General features: G+C 35.9%; 1 protein-coding gene across 2 annotated transcripts in view; it reads left to right on the top strand.

Moving 5' to 3' along the window:
• The window catches only part of LOC127564501 (ankyrin repeat domain-containing protein 26-like), a 56,114-nt gene extending 42,910 nt beyond the window's left edge, over positions 1-13,204 (top strand). For both annotated transcript variants that reach the window (XR_007954283.1, XM_052001076.1), the window contains one exon: positions 11,527-13,204. Coding sequence is in view for 1 of the 2 variants with exons in the window: in XM_052001076.1 (XP_051857036.1) it covers positions 11,527-11,590 (64 nt within the window). In the remaining variant the exon portion in view is untranslated. The remainder of the gene's footprint in view (positions 1-11,526) is intronic.
• The last annotated feature ends 880 nt before the right edge of the window (positions 13,205-14,084 follow it).

Raw genomic sequence — 14,084 nt, 5'->3', positions numbered from 1 at the left:
ACTTTGTATCAAGTTATGATATCAACTCTCCCAGGTTAAATTTTTCCTATAAATAATGCCTTCAAGGTGAAAATCTTTCCTAAAATCCCTTTTTATCTCATCATGCTCCGCCTCATGCTGTCTTCTCACTTCCTCTTCCCCCAAGATTCATAGTTGTCTTTCTCCTTGTTAAATATAGCTAACTCTCTAAGGGTGCTAAATCCTTTTCAAATTAGCCAGCTGATCTGTATGTGTTCCAGGAGATGCTATCTTTTTCTCCCTCAAATTCATTTTATATCAGCCTAAGAATTTACAAGGAGACAAGTCATCTTTTTATAACCAACAGCATTAAGGTCTCAGAAGGCAAGTATCTAACTTATTTCCTTAAGAGTAGCTGAAATCCCAGGTCTTGTGTCTTATCAGCATCTGACTACTCTCAGTTCTCTGCTAACTGCTTCTTTGCAGGAACAAACTCATTTTTTATCCTATAACTCACTGTAACTATAACTGACACTAATTCTACTCAATGACAATTCTCTCTTAACTGCCCTTAATTTATCTGCCATTTCTGTCTTGTGGCATCTCTGCTAGCTTTCAATTCTATGTTCTCACTGCCTTCTGCCTTCCCACCTTAGGTAGTTGGCACCTTTTTATTAAAATTACCCAAAAGTGGTGAATTGCCAATACACAAAGCATTTAGAGTACACACCTGAAAAAAGTAGTTGCATAATGTATATGTATATGTAATAAATCTGCACATACATCAAGATAACCTTAGTAACATAGATATCACTGTGTTAAATTATAAGAAATCTTGTTCCCTAAGAGAAGGGCCATCTCTACCTGGGAAAGGACTTGAGTCTGGGAATCTTGATTCTCTTGGGCCATTTTAACTTTTTTGGGGGGGTGGGGGAGAAATTTCAGGCACTTACACTGCCAAGCAATGGTGTAATTCTTTTCCCTTGCTTTTTTTTGCTTTTTTTGGGTTAGTCTGCTATATTCCTTTATGGATGTAGCCTGCAAGTTAATAGTATGTTCCTTTTCTTCTCGTTAATTGTGAGTTCCACTGGGAACTTGTCTTTTCAATTGTTAACTATAATATTCTTTCTATTGCTCTCCTGAATCTATATTTTACCACTCCTGGTGTCTTATTTTACTTCATTTTATCTGTAGCCTTTTCTCAAAAATATAGGTACCTTTCAGCAAAGAGAATTGACATTATGAATTCTTCACAATGTGCCTCATGTTTTGTATTTTAAACTGGGAATTGCTACTCAGACTCTATCACAAGATTTTCCACTGAGTCCCTGAGAGGAGTAAAAACTGTGTGACTAGGCCCTTAGAAAGAAAATTTTACTTTCCGAGCATGGGGAATTTATATCTTCCCATTTTTACTGGTGTCTCATCTCCTGGTACATCCATCACCATTTCAAAAGAAAGCTAAGATATTAAGGATTACTTTTTTTAACCTATTCATTTGTCTGTCAGAATGTATATGCTTTAGTTCTTCCTTTGTGGTTCTTTACAACAGTGTTTTTTTTAATCAGTGAGAACAGAAGTCATGCCAAACTATAAGATTTAATTATAAAGTTTCTTCCACCTTCTGTTTAATTGTGGCATTTCCAGGTTGGCATATATCCAATATGCCATTTTCCCTGTCTTAATTACTAGAGTTTGAAGAGTAACTCTATTTTCTGGCTTTGGGCCTAATACTACCAAAACTTCTTACCCCAAGGTTATCAATGGTATTTTAACTGCAAAATCAGATAAGACTTTCTCTCAGTATTCATCTTTCTTGATCTTATAGAGCCTCAGATACTGCCTTACTGTGAAAATCTCATTGCTTTATTGTTAAATTTCATCTCATCAGAATTTCATTAGGAAGTGGTCAAAATAGATCATACTCCAATATCTTCACATTTTGTCAAGGGTACTAGGCTGACCAAGAGATTATTTTCATTATTGAAGATGTATGTTATTGTATATCTAAATTTCAGCAAAATATTTGAATGGAAGTATAAATACATAAAAGTAAATGAATAGAACTTTTCAAGAATTGCATGTGTTACTTCCGAACAAACCTAACATACACATTTAAATAATTCTCCTTAGTATCTTACAACAATTACTAAGAAGCATCGCCTACCCAGGTAATTTAATACTTGGGGAAAGTTAAATTGATTCTTTTACCTTTGAGGGAGGAAGTTAAAATAATCCAGAATGACAGAAAAAATCATTCATCTATGGATTTTATGTAGGAATATTCAAAGGTTTTAGGATTTGAAACACTAAAAAAGTAATAGGAAATAACAGTTAATTACAAAGAAGAAAATTAAGGGCACAACTAGAACTCAAGCTTAAGATAGGCCCTTTCACCCTTTCAGTATTTGTGGAAGATGTTACACTGATTAAAAGAGAAAATCAAAACACTTGTTTAAAGATACCTCCTAGATTCTAGTCTGCTGAGAGCATTAACCAAGGCAACTCGTTATCACATGACTTTATCATTTATTTTGCTCACCCGTACTAATGATTGGAATGTAACAAATTGAGCAGATAATCTACTTATAGCAAATGCAGAAGATTAACTCATGTTTTTTTACTTTTCACTTTTTCCAGAGGTGGTTCACAGTGCTTTTGGGGTACTGGTTTGTCTATGAGAAGCAAAACATTACACCCAATGTCAGAGGCCCACTTCCATCTTCAGCTTCAGCTTTAACAGATTATTATTCAGTGGCAATGATTTGCAAAGATAATTCCTTTGAACCTTCAAATCCTTAGAACTTCTGTAGCTCTCATTTCACTGAGAAGTACTTGTAGAATCCCAGTTTGAAGCATCTGAAAAGTAAATATTCAAGTGAAATACTACAGCATTTTTATCTACCTGATATAAATTTTTTTCATAGGATGTCACTCAAATTCGCAACTATGTTTATGTTGTTTATTTTTGTGATGTCATATTTCAAATGACATGACAAACACCCACTGTTTTCCTTCAGTATTGAGCCTATATCCAAGAAAAAGAGTTTTCTTGGATTATCAGCTCTAACACTGATGCAAAATGAATCTGAATCTAGATTTATAGAGTACACATAATATACCGTAAATGTTAATTTTTGATAATCAGCTCTAACACTGATGCAAAATGAATCTGAATCTAGATTTATAGAGCACACATAATATACCGTAAGTGTTAATTTTTGATAATAATCCAGTCAAATATTTTGACAAGCTTACCCTTTAATACATGGTGCACAGGTGTTAAGTGTTCCTTGGAAAAAATATTCATTATCGGAATTCCCCATGTTGATGAATCTCCGTAGAAAATAGCTCATTAACTTTGCCAGCTGTTCTGTTTTCAATTAATTTATCACCATCTTTTCCCTCCAATATTTCCATTTCATTGTGTTGATGATTTTGCTTTTATTCTTCCATCTAAAAGGAAAGCTTATTATTAGTTACTTTATTGTTGTGTCTGTGTGTGTAAATGTATATCTATACACATATAAAATATATATAACTATAAATATATAAAATATATATATAAAAGTATAAAATGTATGTGTATATATATATATATATATACATATAAAATCAATCTTTGCATATATTGTCTTAATTCTGTATCTATGTCCATTTTTGAGATTTTGTCCCTATGTAGAAGGGAGCATCTCCAATGCCTTAGCTCATTTGTAGAGTTACTATTCTCGAATAAGATTTCTTTGTGTTTTGTTTTCTCCTTACATTTTTAATAAGTTCAAGCTTTTTTTTTTTTTTGGATGATTGATTGCATATCACCAGAGTGACTAAACTGGATATCAAAATGGCTTCCTGGACCACTTGATTAGAGCAAACCTCCTGAATTTGGTTCTAAATTTGTGATATTTCTGTGAAAATTTCCAGCCATATCTATACCAAATGATTATTATTTCATTTATAGATATTTTTGAGTCATCTCTTACATTTTTTGCAATTTCTAGCTTATCATTCTTAGGTTGTAGGGTACTATTTTGTGTGCATACATTAGAAGAAAGCTGAAGAACATTTTCTTGGAAAGTGATCTTTAAATTCTGTAAAACAGCATTTTCCTGACCATTTTCCCTTTGCCCAGGAAATGACTGAGGAACTCTTACCCTGAGAGGACCTTTATGTTTCTCCTTTGACACAAATCACTTATGTCATTTGACAAAGTAGGACATGCTTCTGGTATTTCTTTTGATTCCTCATTTCTTTTGATTCTTCTTCAAAGTCATCTTTTTGTCCTTTTCATAAATTTCACCATGTACTTTAACTCAGTGATCTTGATTCTAGATTTGTTTTTGACTCTCTTTCCTCCTCAATCCACATTTTTTTACAACTTTCCTTTTAATTTGTTTCTGCATCTAAATGCATTTCATCACCATGAGATTTCCTACTGGATTCTGGTCCTTGAGACATTCTTTCCTAGTTCAAAGGAAATTTTATTATTTTAGTTGAGTGTAGCCATGATTATTGCAATAATCCAACTATTTAGGTCTGAGTTTGTATCAGAAGTGTTGTATAATGGTATTCATATAGTTCTTGGGTTTGTCTTAGCAGGTAGTATTTTATTTTGTGTACTATTCCATTTTAAATGGAATTTTTCTATCTCTTGCTGATGGGCTTTATCAGTAATATACAGAAATTCAAATGATTTGTGGGGGTTTGTTTTATATTCTGCAACTTTGTTAAATCTGTGAATTGTTTCCAATAGTTTTAGCTATTTTCCCAAATACTTTACATAGTATTATTACTGTATAAATTGCTGTTTTTGGTAGAATTTTGTTAAAATTCACTTGTGAATCTCTGACCCTGAAGATTTTTTTTCTTATGGAGTGCATTAATGAGTTGTTAAATTTCTTTTTTCTACAATGGGACTTAAGTAATTTATTTACTCTTCTGTTAACCTTGGTAATTTATATGTTGGTAAATATTCATTTCAGTTAGATTGTCAAACTTGCTGCCGTATAGTTGGGCAAAATGGCTCCTAATTATTGCTTTAATTTCTTTTTCATTAGTGGCAAGTTCACCCTTTTTATTTTTGATGCTGGTTATTTTTTCCCTTAATTTTTTCTGATCAAATTAACCAAAGGTTTATCTATTTTGTTGGTTTTGAAAAAAACAACTTTTTATTATTAATCTCTCCTTTGAGTATCAGAATTTCTAACTGGGAGTTTTACTTTGTTCTTTTTCTAGTTTTTTTGTTTTTTTTAGTTGCATGCGTAATTCATTTATCTCTTCTTTTATTTTATTCATGTAGCTATTCAGAGATATAAAATTTCCCTTAAGAACTGTTTTGACTATACCATTGTTGTCTCATTTTCTTCAATAAAATTATTGATTGCTTCTATCTTTCCCTGGTCCTTCATTGAATATAATTTTAATGGCATTGTGGCCTATAAAGGAAGTATTTACTGTTTCTGCCTTTCTGTGTTTGATTGTGAGGCTTTTATGCCCAAATATATGGTCAATTTTTGTGTAGGTGGCCACTTACTGCCAAGAAAAAAGTGTATTCCTTGCTGTCCTTACTCAGTTTTCTCCAAAGGTCTATCATGTCTAGGTTTTCTAGGATCCTATTGACTTCCCTCTTTTCTTAAACAAGAAACATTTTGTAGTTAGATTTGTCTGATTCCAAGAGGAGAAAGTTGAGGTCCCCCACTAGAATAGTTCTGTATCCCATCCCATACTATATCCCAGGGAAATCATAAAGGAGGGAAAAGGACCCACATGTGCAAAAATATTTATAGCTGCTTTTTTTGTGGTAGGAAAGAACTGGAAAATGAGTAAATGCCCATCAGTTGTGGGATGGCTGAATAAGTTGTGGTATATGGAATATTATTGTTCCATAAAAAATGAGCAAGCTGATTTTAGAAAGACTGATGCCAAGAAGCAGAACCAGGAATACTTTGTACACAATAAACAGCAAAACTGTGATGATCAACTATGAAAGACTTGGTTCGTCTCAGCAGTTAAGTGATCCAAAACAATTCCAATAGATGTTGGACAGAAAATGCTATCTTCATCCAGAAAAAGAATTAAGGAAACAATGTAAATCAACACATGCTATGTTCACTTATTTGTTGTTTTTTTTTTTTTCTCTCCCATGGTTTTTCCTTTTTGCCCAATATGATTCAAAAACCATTGTGCATTAAAATAAATATTCACATCCAGAGAAAGAAATAATTGTGTCTAGATATAAACTTAAGCATACTTTTAATTTTTATTTCTTTTTTTTCCTCTTTTGAGGAGGGGGGGAACATTTATGTTTTGGGGTTTTATTTTGCAACATGACTATTGAAATGTTTTGCTTGTTATTCTTAATGGTGAGAGAGAATCAAATGGAAACAATTTTTTTTAAGTTTTATATGTAACTGGAATAATATTAAATTTTTAAAATTTTAAATGTACAACATAGTCAGCCAATCATGAAGGCCAACTATGAAGGTCATTTCATGCTATTCTCACTCATTCATACATCATTCAGATACATTGATTTTTGGACCTATATGCAAAAATAACATGGCAATGACTTTATTGTTTGGCTTCAAAACTAATGATTCAGGAAATGGCATGAAAAAAAAATTTTTATCAGGGCAGGATTTCATTGTTTCTAATAATATAGATAAAATTTGGACCAATGACTTGAACCATCAAAGTCAGGATGCCACTAATTTTCAAATAAAATTTTCAGACTAAATAAAACATACGTGCCGTTGAAAAACAATTTGAAACTTCCCTATGTATAATTTCTATGACAATTTTATCTATATGGAATAGCTAAATGAAGTATTCTGAAAGAGCAACAATGAAGCTGATGTGTGTAGTTTATATAAATAAAAACTAGTCTAGATTTGTCTTGATTCTGAGAGGGGTATGATTCATTGGTAGGGAGAGAGATTGTAAAATTATATGGGTGAAAACAACTAAGTATAAACCAGATAGAATAGTTGAGGTCCCCCACTAGAATAGTTCTGTATCCCATCCCATACTATATCCCAGGGAAATCATAAAGGAGGGAAAAGGACCCACATGTGCAAAAATATTTATAGCTGCTTTTTTTGTGGTAGGAAAGAACTGGAAAATGAGTAAATGCCCATCAGTTGTGGGATGGCTGAATAAGTTGTGGTATATGGAATATTATTGTTCCATAAAAAATGAGCAAGCTGATTTTAGAAAGACTGATGCCAAGAAGCAGAACCAGGAATACTTTGTACACAATAAATTTTTCTTTTAAATTGAAAATAAGGACAAAGTGTTAGGAAGCCTACTAGGATTTGTTTGGCAGGGAAGTTATTTTAAAATTATTTAAAGATAGGGCTGAAGATATAAGACTGAGCAATTTTCAATGATTACTAGTCTCTTCTGCTATACTGTATATGATAGATTTTTTAGCCTGTTTCCAATTAGTTTGGTTTAAGGAATGAAGCATGGAGTAAAAACTGTTTGCTCATCTTAGTACAAGATATTCCTACTTTCTCACTCCAAGCTTATTCACATTTATTTCCCCTAACTCATTAAGTGCTTTCCTCATTTCCATCTCTCTCTTCCCTATCTGGCTTACTCAAGTCCCAGCTAAAATCCTATCTCCTACAAAAAACTTTTCCCAATGCTCCTTAATATTTATGTCTTCCTTTGTTGATTTTCTAGTTTATTCTCTATGGAATATCATGTTTTCATGCTGTCTCTTCCATTGGAAGGTGAGTGTCCTGACAGTAGGTACTTTCTTGTACCATTCTTGTAAACCCAGCTCTTAGCACAGTGTTAGTAGTTACACAGTCAACAGGTAATTATTTGTTGACTGTTCCTACACATAGCACTCTTTATCACTCATTTCTGTCTCCCAGCTTCTTTCAAGTCTCAGCTAGTCTTGCCTTCTATAAGAAGCCTTTATCCATCACCCTTACAGCTAGCATCTTCCCTTTGAGATTACTTCCACTATCTGGTTTATACTTAGTTGTTTTCACCCATATAATTTTACAATCTCTCTCCCTACCAATGAATCATACTTCAACATACATATTTATACTCCTGGAAATACCTTCACTTTACATTTCCTCAACTTCCTTATTTCATACAGTATACTTCTCCATCATAACTTGGCCAGATACAAAGATAGTTATACCTTTGATCACTCACAAATGCAACATTGTTACTTTTACAAATTCTCAGTTTCTTTACTGATCACAATCTATTGCCATTCCACCTCTTTCTTTTGCCTTACAAACTTAAATTCTGACCGTGACCTCTAATTCCAGACCTGCAGTAACTCTCCTCCTTTCCCCATCTTGACTCCTTGCTGAATCATTCAATATATTTATTCGACTCTACATTGTCTTCCCTTGAATCCATAGCCCACTTATCATATTGCCAACTGTGTCCTGCTAAGTCTGAGCCTTGAATCACTCTTGCCCTATGCTGCCTTTGTTCATATACACATGCTGCTAAATAAAAATGGAGAAAATCATGCGACTTGGCTTACTAGAGCCACTATAAATTTGTTACATAGCCTCAATTGGGCTCACTGACAGAAAACTATTATATCTCCCTAAATAATTCACTGTGCCACTTATCAAAGAAGCTTTTCCAAACCTTTTCATCCCTCCTCAAATCTTCCATTAGCTGAACATTCTTAGCTAAAACTCTCTTACTGGGAAAAAAAAAGCCATTTCCTGAGATCTTCCTTCCCCCTCTCTCCCTTCCCCCTCTCTTCCCCCCCCCCCACTCCGCTTGTCAAAAACCTTCAATCACTATTTTCTCCTTCACCTATCTGAAATGAAGTGGCCCTTCTCCTTGCCAATTAAAATACCTCTATATAAGTAATAGCATCCTATCTTACCTATCATTCTTCTTAACACTTGTCTTATCACTTCAATCATTTCCTGCACTCTGGCCATTTTCCTGCTTGCATACAAACATCCCAAAAAAACCTTTACTTGTTCAATCCATTCCTTCTATCATCCCACATCTCTACTCTTGTAGCTAAATGCCTTGAGAGGCCTGTTGACAACTGGTATGTATCTCCACTTCCTCTTCTGTCATTTTAACTCTCCAAATTTAAATTTTAAATCTTTAAATTCTCCAAAGATATTAAGTGATTTCTTAATTGACAAGTCCAATGGTCTATCAATTCTCACCCGTAATTCTCTGCAAACTCAGACTCTTAGAGAGCAGTTAGATGGCAAAGAGGATAAAGCACCTTCCCTGGAATTAAGAGAATTTGAGTTCAAATGTAATTTCAGACACTTAACACTTTCTTAACACCCCAACTGCCTGCAAAAAAAAAAAAAAAAAAAAAAACAACCCAAAGCCAAACAAGACCATATATTTACAGTTGTTGACCTTGGGAAGGTTTTGTCTTGTGGGTTTGCCTCAATTTCATTTATCAAAATGAATTTAAGAAGATAATGGCAAACCAATCCAGCAACTTTGCCAAGAAAATTCCCCTCAGTTTTAGACATGACAACATTTCAGCAGAAGAGAATAGTATTTGTTCCACTTCACCACTGATTTAAATTCATTAAAAATGGACAGGCAGGAATGAGAGGTGACTCCAGCTTTTGGGACTTGCTATTCACTTTCCATGAGGCAAAGCCTGCCCCTGCCCCTGTTCCCGGTGCTGAGAGGAATGGTTTTGCAAAAGTTAGCGCAGGTTTGGGAGGTACACAGAAGGAAAGATTTGGGGGGGGTGGGGGAGTAGGACACTCCACTGGAGGCCTTTCCTTCTCTTTCCCCCCACCCCCAACCCCTGTTATTACACTTCATCCAAAAGATTAATAGCAGCAGCTGCTGCTACTGCACCTTTCCCCATGTAGGCAGCTTTGTGGAGCTTCCTGAGGTCCTTGTCCTGTATCAGGTATCCTGCGTAGGGATTGGATTCTGGGACTTTGAAGTAACTCCGTGGAGTGGCGACGGAACGAGATTGTCTTTATTGTCCAATAATTGGAGCACGAAGGTGTAGAGCCCTGTGAGCCCGCAGCAGTTATAACTGACTCAACTGTGAGCCTGCTACAATCCTGGCAACTATAGGAGAGTAACTGAACTGCGCGAGCCTTTCAGGTTCGTGGCTCACGAGAATACAATAAACGGTCAAATCATGCACAGTTCAGTGCACTGGTGCAGGATCTATTAGCTCTCAGAGTGAGAAGTCCGAAGCTCCAGATCGTGAGACTGGGTGAGCTCCAGGACTCAGATTCGAATCTTGGGACCAGCAGCACTAACTCTGCAAATCATCTGTAAAATGAACACATTCTACCAGATATTCAATAATTTGCATCCCCTAACAATTTTGTGAAATTGAAGGACCTACCCAGCCTGAGGCCAAAATGGGCAAATGCAGTGTAGGTTCCTCTTATGATTCTTCAAGAATGTCAGGGAAAGAGATAGGTATAGGACAGAGAGCCGGGTACAAGTAGGTGAGAGTTAAGACATGCTGGGTTCAAGCCCATCATGTACAGAATTTAAATTGCCTTAGTCATGTTATTAATGGAGGAGCAGAAGGGAGGAGCAGTAGTGAGAAAAATGTCACTTTTACTTGAAAGGTTTAAACATACCCTATCTAACACTATAGAGAATATATAGAAGATAATAGTCTCATTCAACTGTGGGCTGATGAGACCCTTTCCAGAGTATTGTGCTTTTAAGAATGTTACAGTCTAGGAAGGACATTGATGAATTCAGAGACAAGATGTACTTTAATACTGGAGAAACTGAGCAAGACAGAGATTGGAGACCAATTTAATAATTTATTAAATGGAGAGATATATTGGGACCAAATGGATCCATGTGGTCCCAGGACTGGAGGAGACTATTGGCTCAAAGAATCTAGCATTGAGCATTAGACAGCAAGACTCTTATAGGATAACAAGAACAATGACATAATGGGGGAGGTACCTGGATGGGGATAACCTAATGGGGGGAGGCACCTAAGATGACACAATGGAGGTACTAAAGAGGTTACTGATATTCTAATGACATCTAAAATGGATAAACCTTTATCCTGTCAAACATTAAGAAGGAATGATTATAACCTAAAGATATAAAACCTTTATCTCATCAACCATTTAAGAGGAAATGATTATAGCCTGGGGTTTGGGGGCAGAGCAAGGTAGACCTTTATCTTATCAAACATTGAGGGAAAGGTTATAATCTGAGACAGAGACAATTAGGGAAACTAGGTCAGGACATCAAAAGGGAACTGTGGCACAATAGAGATAACATGGAAAAGACTAAGGGGAAAAAATGACAATTTTCAAATATCCCACATGTAGTCTATATCACACTGTTGTAGGCTTCCATTAGGAGACTGTTAAAGTCAGCTTTGTTTTTTAAGTCACATATGAGTAAAAATGTATTTTGTTTTACTAACTTGGGTTCAGTCCCCAAATGGTAAGGAAATTTCTGCAATGGGAAACAATACTAGTTATTTAACTAGTAGTCTTTCCCTTCTCCTTTCCTTTCCCCTTCCCCCTACGTTGCATTCATGATGTAAAATGTATTCTCTGCACCAACAACCTACATTTGTTTTTTCAGCTCCAGGATCACTAAACCTAAGAAAAATAATGAAAACACCCCTCCCCCACCCCCATCCCGATGATACCCGTGCTGTTGCTGTGGCTTCTTGTTCTTCTCCTGGACCTACTTTTAGCCCTTCTTCCCTCCTCCTCTCTGTGTGAGACAATCGGTTCAAGACATTCCCAATCCTATTAACTAATTGGAGACATCATCAGGAACAAAAAGAAAACATTTATTTACTCCCTGAAGGAAGAGGCCCAGACATATACCTGGGAGCCATCCCAACCCCTATCGTGTGCCTAAAATCTGACTTGCTTCCGGCTTGTCTAGAGTTTAAAAGGCAAAGGACTCGAGCCTTCTCATTGGATAGATTAAAAGAATATAACCATCCCTGACCAGTGATCACTAATGCTGGCTGCCTCCTACAGGTCATGTCACTTCCTGCAACTTACTGTATGTCAGGTTCAAAGTTCATTACTCCAGAGAGTAAATGATCTTCCCAAGGTCTCCGTTCTGAAAACAGGGAATATGTGACTCAACATTGAGAAACACTTCAATCAGTCCCATTCATCTCCATCCCCTTGTCCCCTTCTCCCTTTCTTTTTTGTTTTTCCATTTTCCTCTTTTCTTTCCCTCTTCCCTTCCCCCTTCTCTTTGTTCTCCTCCCTTTCCTTTTCTTAGTTTCCTTTTCTTAGTCCCCTTTTCCTTCCCTTCTCCTGCCTTTTCCCTCTCCTTTCCAACAAATCAAAATATCAGCTCATCTCCCATTCACTCCCTCTTATTTTTTAACCTTTGAAAATCTCTCAACTTCCAGCCAAGATGGCGGAGAGGAGGCACACAGCTGCGTAAGCTCCACGTTTTCTCTCAGAATCCATTTCATTACAAGCCTCTGAATTAATGGTTGACTGAAAAACCCCCACAAATAGTTACCAAGAGAAGACATCTTTGAAATTTGCCAGGAAAGGTCTGTTTTCGCTCAAGGGCGGGGACGGTTTTAGATCGGGCACAGGCTGAGGGCAGGCAGCTCATAGCAGAGCAGACCGGAGGGGGGTGGGGTGTGATCTCAGCCGTCTCCGAGGGGAGAGCTTTGCTACAGGATTGAATACTTTGCCCTGGCAGCAAGTCAGTAGCCCAGCAGAGAAGCTAAAACACTGCCAAAATGTCTGTGGCAGCCCTGTTTGTATTGGCTAGAAACTAGAAATTGAATGGATGCCCATCAATTGGAGAATGGTTGGGTAAATTGTGGTATATGAATATTATGGAATATTATTGTTCTGTAAGAAATGACCAGCAGGATGAATACAGAGAGGACTGGAGAGACTTACATGAACTGTAACTTAGCATCAGCTAAGTGAAATGAGCAGAACCAGGAGATCATTATATACTTCAACAACAACACTGTATGAGGACGTATTCTGATGGAAGTGGATTTCTTTGACAAAGAGAAGATCTAACTCAGTTTCAATTGATCAATGATGGACAGAAGCAGCTACACCCAAAGAAAGAACACTGGGAAATGAATAAACTGTTTGCATTTTTGTTTTTCTTCCCAGGTTATTTCTACCTTTTGAATCCAATTCTTCCTGTGCAACAAGAGAACTATTCAGTTCTGTACACATATATTGTATTTAGGATATACTGTGCCATATTTAACATGCTTGCCATCTGGGGGAGAGGGGTAGAGGGAGGGAGTGGAAAAATTGGAACAGAAATGAGTGCAAGGGATAATGTTGTAAAAAATTACCCTGGCATGGGTTCTGTCAATAAAAAATTATTATGAAATAAATAAAAAGAATAATATTAAAAAAAAGAAGAAGAAAGAAAATCTCTCATACCCTTCTTGATATATTTCCTCAACCATCTCATCCTAAATCTCCAATCTCTCTGGGTCTGGGTCTGCTAACAAATACAGTCTCTTAATTATTTTGACAACAACCTGAAGTCTAGTGAGCCTATTCACTATACAAATTGGGGAACAGTTTTAAGATGACTCAATACAACCAATTAAAACTCACATAGAATATAGAATATAAAAATGGGTGGAACTGCCCTGATTTCACATTAAAAAAAAAAAACCCTACCAGAATTAATAATTTCTTCATAAAAACATTAATTCAACTTATTCTTATAGAGGAATCTCTATAAACTTTTCTGGAAATATAAATAACAGGTACACCACTAATATTGTTAAAATTACTTTAAGCATAATTAATCTTTCCTCCCACCAAAACATCCCTAATTGCCCTGGTGCAAAGTATATTTTAGAAGTTATAAATTGTCCTAGACAGTTCATTATTGAGATTCCTTTACAGGTCCTTTAGCTTTAGTGTGGGACTTTAGATTGCAGTCTCATCAGTAACATCTGATAAGGTCTTTCCAGGATTTAGCAAATTCCATAGATCAATCCATAGATCAATAGCAATCCTTGCTTCTGAAGGGCCAAAAGGATGAGGACACTGCCAGTTTATAATTCCTTAAAAACTTATCCTTTGTTTTAAAAGAGGGTATTTCCCTTTCCCCTCCCAAATAAAGTAAACCATCTTATATGGGGAAATCCCAGATCACTTCTGGGGACA

The sequence above is a fragment of the Antechinus flavipes genome, chromosome 5 (assembly GCF_016432865.1).
Source record: "Antechinus flavipes isolate AdamAnt ecotype Samford, QLD, Australia chromosome 5, AdamAnt_v2, whole genome shotgun sequence".
NCBI lineage: Eukaryota > Metazoa > Chordata > Mammalia > Dasyuromorphia > Dasyuridae > Antechinus > Antechinus flavipes.
The sequence above is the reverse complement of the archived record's forward strand: the minus strand, read 5'-3'. Positions and strand labels throughout refer to the sequence as shown.